The 11,323-nt window shown below is 47.6% G+C and overlaps 2 protein-coding genes across 2 annotated transcripts; one reads left to right on the top strand and one right to left on the bottom strand.

Annotated features, from left to right (window-relative positions):
- Window positions 1-1,142: 1,142 nt before the first annotated feature.
- LOC125542847 (mechanosensitive ion channel protein 5) lies at window positions 1,143-5,923 on the top strand. The gene is made up of 5 exons (XM_048706076.2): window positions 1,143-2,644; window positions 4,482-4,605; window positions 4,696-4,989; window positions 5,078-5,280; window positions 5,452-5,923. The coding sequence occupies exons 1-5, from the start codon at window positions 1,176-1,178 to the stop codon at window positions 5,732-5,734; spliced, it is 2,373 nt and encodes a 790-aa protein (XP_048562033.1). The 5' UTR covers window positions 1,143-1,175; the 3' UTR covers window positions 5,735-5,923.
- A 3,142-nt stretch (window positions 5,924-9,065) lies between these two features.
- On the bottom strand, window positions 9,066-10,789 carry LOC125542837 (malonyl-coenzyme A:anthocyanin 3-O-glucoside-6''-O-malonyltransferase-like). The gene has a single exon (XM_048706065.2). The coding sequence runs from the start codon at window positions 10,582-10,584 to the stop codon at window positions 9,205-9,207; it is 1,380 nt and encodes a 459-aa protein (XP_048562022.1). The 5' UTR covers window positions 10,585-10,789; the 3' UTR covers window positions 9,066-9,204.
- Between the last annotated feature and the right edge of the window lie 534 nt (window positions 10,790-11,323).

Genomic DNA, 11,323 nt, shown 5'->3' with positions numbered 1-11,323 from the left:
GATAGACCCTTACGTGTGTGTTCCTTCCATGGCGTGTGTTCATAAGATATGAGAGAAACCAGAAGAGAGAGTTGAGAGCGGGGAGAAGAGAGGCTGCAAGAGGCAGCGTCGACACCTGCTGCATGCAACTGTCGCTTGTTGGATTCCATTGCTTACTTGCTCATTGAATTTTTGTTCATGTATTGCTTCTCATGAAATCATACCGTTCACTGCCCTCACTTCATGATGATTTTGTGTACGAAATACATTTACTGCCATGATGATTTTCTTTCTGGACTACCATAAATATTTCCACTTACTGCTTCTCATCAAATCATAGTGTTCACTGCCTCACACCAAAGATTCTGGCTGGGCATATACTGCTCCATGCACATTTGGTTGCTCTCCTATTCAGCGTGACTGACGCGAGGGTCCAAAATGCTTTGGTCCTACATTTTCGTTCTGGGCCTGCTCTCCATAGAACTTGTACGAGTTGAGTGGAGCAAAGCAGGCTTTGAGATTGATAGACAAGCCGACTTGCTTGGTGATTGTCCATTATCAATCCATCTCCATAACCGTCGTCCATGAAAACCACGAGAGAGAAAGATTAACCGAGAAACATATATACGCAGCAGTGCAGCAATCACATGCATGCACAAACCGGCGTGCACCGTGAATCCTTGAACCCGAGAACCCACCCCTTGCACTGGGTGTTAAGTGAGACGAGACGAGCCACCAGTACACTACTGGTACAGCGTCTCTTTCCAGGCGTATGTCTTGGGCGGCATCCATCATGCTGGGCAGGTTAATTGTGCTTGTCTAGTTTGATGAAATTAGGGAAAGATCTTCAGTATTCACCTCTTTCTCGGTTCCACCAGATATGTGTGCTAAGTATGCTACTAGTATCAGTAGCTCAGAGTGTTGGATAGAAGAAAGCTGAGGTTTTCTTGTTAGTAACCTTGTGACAGATTGTAATCGAATTTATATTACACAATAATAAAGGGCCCCAACTTTTGGAGTAAAAAGAAAAGGAAAAAAACAGGTCGGCCCAGCCATCCCATCGGTCGACACCAATAATGCGAGCCTCCGACAAATCGCTACCGACCAAGAAAAAGTTGGTGCCACACCAATAATAGGATTGAAAGCACCACCACTTGGGTACAAGTACGCTGCTGTATATCGCCTGCTGTACATCAATGAAAGAGGAGTTGAGCTTTAAGAATCGGCCACCGTCGCCGACGCCGCAGCAGGCGATGGAGGGAGGCGAGGACCCGCCCACGCGCCTCATTGGCAACTTCCTCCGGAAGCAGAGGGCGTCCGGCGCAAAGCCGTCGCTCGACCTCGACCCGGAGATGGAGGAGCTCGGGAGGCCGTCGCACGGCGCTCGGCGTGTCTCCTTCGAGGACGAACACCAAAAACACATCTCCTCCGACTCCGACTCCAACTCTGACTCTGACGCGGAGGGCAGCGGTAGGCGCGCCGACGAGATGGTACGCTGCAAATCTACCTCCACGGGAAAGGGACCGTTATTGCGAGCCCAGACGCGCTCCCGGCTCATGGACCCGCCGCCGGCGCCACCCACGGCAGCTCCTGCCATCGACAAGAAGCACAAGTCGTCCGCCTCACGGTCCCCTAAGCCCAGCCAGTCTCCCGCGTGGCGCTGGTCGGGTCCGATGGACGGGGAGGAGGAGGACCCATTCGTGGACGAGGACATCCCCGACGACTTCAACTTGAAGAGTGGCAAGCTGGGCGCTCTCACCATCTTGCAGTGGGTCAGCTTGGTGCTCCTCGTCGGGGCGTTGGTTTGCAGTGCCACCATAAGGATCTTGTCCAGGAAGAAGGTGTGGGAGCTGCAGCTCTGGAAGTGGGAGCTCCTCGCGCTCGCGCTCGTCTGCGGCCGTCTCGTCTCCGGGTGGGCCATCCGGATCGCCATGTTCTGCGTGGGGCGCAACTTGTTGCTGCGCAAGCGCGTGCTCTACTTCGTCTACGGCGTCCGCAGCGCCGTGCAGAACACGCTCTGGCTCGGCCTCGTTCTCGCCGCCTGGCATTTCTTGTTTGACGACAAGTGCCAACTCGCGCACATGGTGGTGGTGTCCTATGTTATGAAGATACTATTCTGCTTGCTCGTCGCCACGCTCATCCGGCTTGTCAAGACGCTGCTGCTCAAGGTGCTCGCCTCGTCCTTCCATGTCTCTACCTACTTTGACCGGATTCAAGCGTCATTGTTCAACCAATATGTCACTGAGACGCTCTCGGGGCCGCAACTAATTGAAGAACAAGGCCCCATGTTTGCTGAGCCGAGTGATCTCCATGCCGCGATGCCAACCAAGAATCTATCGGGGCTAAGGAGCTTTCGGCCATCGGTTTCAATGTCTAAGAAGCAGGGCCAAGGAAGCAAGCAACTAGCTAAGGAGAAAAGACAGCATCAGATTGATGAAGGGATAAGCATTGACAAGCTCCATAAGCTCAATCGGAGCAACGTCTCAGCCTGGAACATGAAAAGGTTGATGAAGATTATTCGGTCTGGGACGCTCACCACTATAGATGAGCAGATAAAGCAGGCAACAGGAGAAGGGGATTTGTCAGCGACACATATTCGCAGCGAATACGAGTCACAGATGGCCGCAAAGAAGATCTTCCATAACGTAGCCAAGCATCGATCCAAGTAAGCATTTCTTTCTTGTCTTAGTTAGATGTCCTTGTCTTTTACTCCCTCGGTCCCATAATATAGGAACGTTTTTGACAATAGTGCAGTGTCAAAAACATTTTTATATTATGAGACGGAGGGAGTAATATACATATGTGCCGTGGTTTAGGTAGTCGTTCGTTTAGACCCGCCAAGAAGACCTGGAGTACTTGCCAACATAGCCTTCATGTTGATGCAGTAGCTGTGGTTTAGGTAGTCGTGGATGTAATGTTCATAATTGTCAGTGTAGACGCAGCTAGCCGGAGGTGCAAAAAATATATGCTTTGTTGTTGATGACGGAGCTGCCGTCGTGAACGATACAGCTTGCCGATACTAAAAAGGGTGTCATGTCATAGGTGATGATACCATCAGTTTAGCCAATACCAGAGGAAACCCATAGAGTGTTGGAATTAACCACGTCGGCATGTCCGGGAGGGATACGTAGCACTCATCCGAGTAGGCTAGTAACGAAATAGCTCTGCGTACGACTTCAAATGTATGATTCATGTCCGACCCAGTGGTCCAACGATTGCTGTTCATTCATAGATTTGATCGGAGGGTGACTGAGCAGTGTCGTACAGCATCGTATAAAAATTCATCGTACGCCTAGCACTGCTTTGTACTAGCTTTGTACTAGTATAAATATAGCTGTAACCTATGGCGTGTAATCAGAAAGCAATAAACAAAGGCACGTGACGGGCTTTTAGCAATCCAACCTCGTGTGTACTACTAGTTCTTTGTATAAAAGCAAGTACAATGGCAGGTCTATAGCCGGACCCGGAGTTTCTGCTCCCAAGCTCAGCTGTACCCACGCTAAAAAAATCAAAATAAATATTAGAAAAATTCAGAAAAATACAAAAAAAATTGTGGTATATAATTTCATGCATGAGGTCCGTCATGGTGAGATAGTTCTTCCCATTGTTAATGGCATGTATTGCAGTAGTAGAATCAGAGAACACCGGAGATGTCCATACTGTGGATGATGCCGCGGTAATGATGTGTTGACGAAAATATGGATGAAGACCATATTGATGAAGACCTTAGTCATGTATCATCGGCGATGCTGTAGCAGTGAGCATGTAGAGATGATGCGTTGCTTGAATTCATCCCTTGCAGTGACAATATGTCGATGTCATGCCGCGCGAGAGAAGTCGATTAAGAATTACGTTTCTTTTCATACTAGCCTATCGTGTGGATGTTGTATGTCGGTCGGTTCTCATAAGTGTGCTTGACAAAGGTTTTTGTTTTTTTTTGTTTTTGACGTGGTGTTGTCATATAGCTTGACGGTGGTTGGCTTGACGCCAAGGCGTCGGTACAGGTTCAGGTCAACTCAGTATAGGTACATCGCTTTGCAATAGGTCATGTTGACGGTCAGTTAACACGTCAAAAGGCATTCAATCGACCAGTTAGTGCTTTTGGCAAAAAGAATACCAAAAACCAGTGGTGTTGGCAAACTATTGGCGAAACGGTGGATTTTTTATACTATATATGCCCAATGTGGTCGTTTTAGTCAATTTACTTGATAGACAAATGTAGTTTATCTGTAATGCTGTAGAAACTTTGAGCTCATGATGTGAACTGATGGTATAATTTTCTGTATAATTTATAAATAGTGTGCTAATTGTTACGACTTGTGTAGTGCACGGCTGTGTGTTTAATGTTTATCACAAAGAGAATAGTTTACAGAAGTTTATAAATGCTCACGTTTAATTACTTCCAATGCCGGTTAAAAAGGTTCATTTCCTATGTGGTAGTTCGAATATAGTGGCAACCTTGCTGATTCAGATTCTTGATCATGAATGTACGGATAATGCAGGTACATATACTTAGCAGACTTGATGCACTTCATGAGGCAGGAGGAAGCCCTCAAAGCAATGCATCTTTTCGAAGGAGGACAAGAGTACAATAGGATCAGCAAGAGGTCTCTAAAAAACTGGATGGTAATGATCTTATTACCTTACTAGCTAACTCGCAATAAGGAATTATGATTGACTTCTGAATTCTGAAGATGCCTTTCCTACCATTGCTAGGTGAATGCATTTAGAGAGCGCAAAGCCCTTGCTCTAACACTTAATGATACAAAAGTTGCAGTATCCAAGCTCAACCAGATGACTAATGTAGTTGGTGGCATCATCGTGTTTGTTCTCTGGCTCCTTATTCTTGGCATAGCGACAACGAATTTACTTGTCTTCCTCAGTTCACCATTTTTGGTGGCAGTTATTGTATTTGGAGACACTTTGAAGGCAGTTTTTGAGGCAATTGTTTTCTTATTTGTGATGCATCCTTTTGATGTTGGTGACCGCTGTGAAATCGAGGAAGTTCAGGTGTGGTAATATTTTACTTGTTTCTTCCTCATTGAATCTAATATTAGCTTGCACTCATTGACTAAAGCTTTAACCACCTGAATTTCAGGTTGTTGTCGAGGAAATGAATATCTTGACAACAGTCTTCCTTCGATATGACAACCTGAAGATATATTATCCAAACAATATACTGGCCACCATACCGATTATGAATTTTTACAGGAGTCCAGATATGGGAGAAGGAATTGACTTCTATATTCACGTTGCCACGCCGGTAGCGAAACTAGCACTCATGAAAGAAAGAATTCTACGGTAAGTAGAAGTGTCTTCATCCCATGGTTTGATCAAACCTGATTTGTTAACAACTGAACTATGTGCATGTTAACAATTAACATTAAACGTAATGTTGGAAATTTCCCTATGTTGCTTGTGTAATTTAGTATACTACAACGAACTAACCAAGTTTTAAACATGTGAAACCAGTTACATCAACAACAAGAAAGAGCATTGGTACCCGGGGGCGATGGTTGTCCTCCGGGATGTAGATGAGACCAACAAGCTAAAAGTATCCATATGGCTCTGTCACACGCTCAACTTCCAGGACATGGGGATGAGGTACGTGAGGAGGGAGCTGGTGCTCCAGGAGATGATCAAAGTTCTCAAGGACCTGGACATTGAGTATCGGATGCTACCACTGGACGTGAATGTGCGGAATGCGCCTCCTATTGAATCCACAAGGATGCCGACAACATGGAATTATTCCTGAAGCAGTGAACGTTCACGGGGCATTTCCTATCCAGTTCGAGCGGTGAGAGCTACAAGAGCCTTTGCTAGAAACTAGCGAGTAGAGCATGAGATGTTAGCGTGCCTAAGGCAAATCACTTGGTTTGATCTGTAATTAGTGTGTTGTTTAGTATGTAACCTTTGGAACACAATAACTGATCAATTTCAAATATTTTCCAAGCATGTGTAGAACACGCACACGTGTGTGTGTGTGTATGCCATTGTGTGCTTCCATTCAAGGTGGGACTCAGGTTTGGTCGGGTTGGCACGATGTGAGCCCGATGTGCCTCGGGCTGTAGCGATGCCATATCATCCTGGCCCGACTAGCACACCGTGACATGCCATGCTGGCACGACATTCCTCAGGCATGACACTGAAATGATCGGGGGAAACCAAACCCCCTTGATCATTTTGACATCGTCCATTCCTTCTCTCTATTGCTTGCATTAGAGTAGTGCTATTGTTACTTCTTTATCGGTAGATGCTATATTGTTGCATAGCATGTCTTTGCTACTGATGTTGATACCATACCTGCAATCCTACCATGCATGGTCTACGTATGCTAGAGTCCCATCAGTGGTCCTACATCCTTGTTTGTCTGCCATGCTATACTATTGGGTCGTGATCCCTTCGAAAGATGATCACGGATATGCCTTATGCTACATACCTTATATGTTACTTTGGTGGACCCCGGACATCGGTGGCTTACGACATGGAGCGAGATGGACTGCAACAAGATACCGGTTCTAAGAATAGGAGAATAATACGTTGTTGCCCGGTTTGCTCACCGATGTCAGATCCTTCAGTTTAGCTCTAAGAATAGGAGAATTATACGTTGTTGTCCGGTTTGCTCACTAGTTGGAACGAAAAAATGCCTGAAGGTCAATACAAATTGTTCCAAAAGGACTATAGTTGTAGACATCTCCTAGGTTCCCACTAAATCATTCCCGGCCTTGATCCTTGTATCTCCTGGATGAACAAATACGACTACTGTATGGGATTCAGATAAGCGACGTCCATCAAAAGAACAATGGAGATGTTGTGGTGGCGCTCGTGCATGCGATGGTTGTGTGTGTGTGTGTGTGTGTGTTCTTTGTGTGTGTCTTCCTGGAAATGGGTTAAAAATCATGTTTTGTGTATAAAAAGAAAGAGGTTCAAAAATAAGAAATGTAAGAGTTCAAAACATGTAACAAAAAAGTTTGTCTATAAGAAATTCATGTACGAGAATTGTTTTAGTAAATTCACAAAAAAAGTTCAAAAAATAGAGATTCAAATTTAAATACCAGAGAAGTTCGATGTATGGCTGTTTGGATCAACACGGTTGTTGAAATTGGCTACCCAATTGTTGAACCTTCGTCGACAATTAGGGCTGTTTGAAGTTACAAGCACATCACGAAGGTGGTGCCACAATCTGGTGCCTATAAGCGTGAAAGGGTTTGAGGGAAGACGCCTCTCAAGGGGCGATCGGCTCATATATTTATAGAAGGATTACACGTCTTGGAGACCAAGAAAGGAACCCTATATACGTATATATACAACTGTATGCAAACGGAATAAGCGAGGTTAGCTATACAAAGTTATACTTTAACATCCCCCGCAGTTTGTGCGTCGGTCGAACGCATAAACTGTACCGAAAGTCCAGAAAGTGCTAGCCCTTCGCCATGATATCGGCAAACTGCTGTGAGGACGGCACGTGGAGAACCCGAATCTGATTGAGAGACATCTTCTCGCGAACAAAGTGGATGTCGATCTCGATGTGCTTCGCGCGGCGAGTAGAACATAACATGAGATGTTAGCGTGCCTAACGCAGATCACTTGGTTTGGTCTTTAAATAGTGTGTTGTGTAGTATGTAAGCTTTGGAACGCAATAATTGGTCAATTTCAAGTATTTTCCAAGCATGTATAGAACACGCACACGTGTGTGTATGGGTGCAATTGTGTTCTTCCATTCAAGGTGGGACTCAGGCTTGGTCGGGTTGGCGCGACGTATGCCGGTATGCATAAGTGCAGTATTGATTGGAATGAAGGGAGTAGAATCATAAACATCAGTTAGACCAAGCTAACATGATATACATGAAATGCTATAGCTAGCAATGTCGACATTAAATTAAATGTCATAGAAAGATGAACACCATGACAGTGGAAATGACCGAGTGTTGTATGTTCATTTGGATCAACACGGTTGTTGAAATTGGCTACCCAATTGTTGAAAACCTTCGTCGACAATTAGGGCTGTTTGAAATTACGAGCACACGTCGGGAAGGTGGTGCCACAATCTGGTACCAAGTCCACCGAACAGATCACCACCAACTAATCATAGATGGCTAAGATTTTTCTTTTCTTTCTTGACTAGAAGAACAGAAGGAAGGAATATAAGCTTACTACCCTAACATATCTACTCCTATTACATCTGCCCTAACTATACAGTATCATGAGGCACAACCTTTGGTACACTTCTTCGAACGTGACATGATCGCTTGTCGATGCTAACATTTTTGAGACGTCACTAATTTAGACGTACATGGCCATTATTACTCTGACTAATAATGGAGTGGCTGCTATCTACTTTCTGGTGGCTAGTCATTTACACTCTTCCTTTTCTTAATTCTTGTAGGAAGGGGACATGCACGCGGCGTCAACAGCATTTTGTAATATTGAACTAACACTAGGATAATCATCAAGACCAATGGACCATTTGCAGTATTGAACATCTAGTAACAGTGAAGGTAATAAAGATCAGTCGACCAAGCTAGGTGTACTGAGAACGTGGTAGGTGTAGTGAGATCTGGCATGCAATGGTTGGATCCCGCGACAATGGGACGAGACTTGACTGCTTCTCCGTCGTGTGTCTATCCGTGCTCCCGTCTACGTGGTTTGATTTGATTGGAACAAAATAAGGCTCGGTCCCACTCCCTTAAAATCAGGAGGGAGATGATTAGATTAAAAAGAAAAAGAAAAAAAGACAGGAAGAGAGTAGGCAAGCCGGATCCGCGACAATGACGCTGGAGGAGCATGATTTCCTTTCCTGACTCTTGAGACATTGTTTTAGGATAACATTTTTAGTAGTCTGTTGTCACAGACGGCAAAAAATGCTACTACACCTATGAAACATTATTAGGTGACCTACCAAACTTTCCTTTCAAGGTGGGTCCGTGCCCTCACTAAACTCCAATTAAAAACTCCAATTCTCTTCTCTGACGATGTGCTTTCTCAACATATCAATTTTTTGGGTAAGCGATTGGTTGTGCCGTTGCATAGATTGCATGTGATTGATGTCATTTTAATATCAATATAATGCCCTTTGGCAAAACACATGGATTAATTTGTTTTTAGTTGCTGGTTAAATAGAAAAATACAGATTACAAATTTACAATACATATCAAGACTCCAATTACGCATACATTTAGATGATTCCGGGCACAAAGCATGAAACGAAGCATATCACTAGCTTGTCTAATGGTGATGAAGCCACGAAATGGCATCGTCAAAGCACTTTCGGAACCTTTGCATGCCAGCGGGCGGCAGGGAGATGCCCACCTCCATGACGCCGCCGGCGCTGCTCCGGCGGCTCTCCGCCAGCGCCATCGCGCCGGTTCTCGCCACGGACACGATCTCCACCTTGGCCGGCCGCCCGAACCCGAAATCGACGTCGTAGACCCGGAACCTCGGCGACCCCGCCACGCTCAGAACACCGCCACCAGTCGCGACGGCCTCTAGAATCTTCTTCGGCCACGACCCCATCTTCTCGGGCGACGCGGTTTGGCCCATCGCCTCCTCGATGGCCGCTGCCACAGCCGTGCACGCGACGAGTATGCCGCTGCTGCCGGCCGCCGCGAGCTGGTTCTTGGGCGCGGCGTGCTGGGCGGCGCCGATGCAGTTGCCGAGGTACTCGTCCGGGACGGGATCGGGCATTATCCGCGAGCGGTGGTCGACGGAGAAGAGGATGTAGGTCGGGTCGCCGCTGCTTGCTTCGGCGTCGTCTTTGGCGCGCTGGTAGCAGGACCAGATGAAGCCGAAGGTGGCGACGAGCGAGGAGCATCGCGGCGGCGGCGCGCCCGCCTCACCGGCCGCGGAGAAGACGACGTCCTTAACGCGCTGGATGTCCTCCCTGGAGAGCGTGAAGGTGGCGAGCAGCTTGTCGCTGGACATCTCGACGTACTCCATCTCCTCGGTGCTCGTGAGATCTCCGACATAGATGTCGTAGATGTGTCTGAAACTGGGGTCCTTGGTGACCAAACTTCTGTCGATGACCGGGGGAGGAGGCGCACCGGAGCCGGTGCTTGCGGTGGCCCAGGTGTGGAAGAAGCGCGTGGAGGAGGCGCCATCGCAGGCGGCATGGTGCAGGGAGATGCCGATGGCGAGGCCGCCGCGGAGCACGGTGGCCTGCAGAGCGAGCACCGGGCCAACCCCCGTCGAGAGAGGCGGCACGAGCGGCAAGATCCTGGCGACCTCCCTCGGCCCGTCGGCGGCCAGCTCGTCGACGTCGACGGCATACTCGGCGACGGTGAAGGCGACGCCGTCGCCGGGCTGGTAGTGGAGCTCGTAGCGGTCGGCCGTGCCGGGCGTGAGGCGGAGGCGGCCGGCCAGCGGGAAGTAGGCACGGAGGGCCTGGGAGAGCGAGGACCTGAGGCTGGAGATGATGGCGGATGGGACGGCGTCGTTGCCGGTGGTGTCGGGGGTGAGGCGGTAGAGGAAGACGCGTTCCACCGGCGGGGAGTTGAGCCAGTAGACGTCGAAGAAGGTGAGCGGGAGGGAGGTCTCCGGCGCCGGCGGGGGCTTTACGACGGCGCTCTCCAGGACACTGAGCTGCGGCGGAGAAGGCAGAGGGTCCATGGCTCCTTCACGCGCTCGGAGGAGAGCAGAGCAGATCAGCTGTGGGGATCGATTGATTGATTATCGGGCGGCTCAGCAGCCCACCGCGTTTGTCACTGTCGTCTTTTTAATCTTTCTTCTTCGAGGGAAGATCGAGAGAGATCCATCTGTGTGAGGGTGGTGACAAATTAACCAGAACGGGCCCTCGCCGCGTCTGCTGTGTCTCTATGATATCTTATCCAGCGTGAGACAGAGAGAGTGGGAAGACTGACAAATATCTCACCACCACGTGTATCTTCTAGTTTGGCAATGCGATTCTTCAGTTTGAATAGATTGAAATTTTGAAAAGTTCCAACTTTTTGAAAGCTTGAAAATTTTGAAGTTTGATATTATTCCCTAAAAGTTTTGGAAGTACAAATGTCCAGAGTATGTGAAAGTTTAAATGAAAGTCGAATAATTTTTTACCGAGGGCTAAAGTTATAATACCTCTCAAAATTTAAATTTAGAGTATATAGGGGTTGTGGCGTCTATGAGGGGAAAGCTCATTTCTCCCCCATATATCAATATGAACAGTCCGGACACAAAAACGCATGCCCAAAGGCTCCCTCAAAGCTAGGTCGAATGATCAGACGGTCTGGACTCCCCAAAACCCAGCCCATAAGTGGGAGATAAATGGGGATGTCCGGACATGTCCTCCACATTGAGCCGACACGCCGGGCTTATTCAGTACCCTATGACACTACCAGGGAAAACCCTAGTA

Source organism: Triticum urartu, chromosome 1A (genome assembly GCF_056163025.1).
Source record: "Triticum urartu cultivar PI428250 chromosome 1A, HENAU_Tu73, whole genome shotgun sequence".
NCBI lineage: Eukaryota > Viridiplantae > Streptophyta > Magnoliopsida > Poales > Poaceae > Triticum > Triticum urartu.
This window is presented reverse-complemented; position numbering and strand designations above follow the sequence as displayed.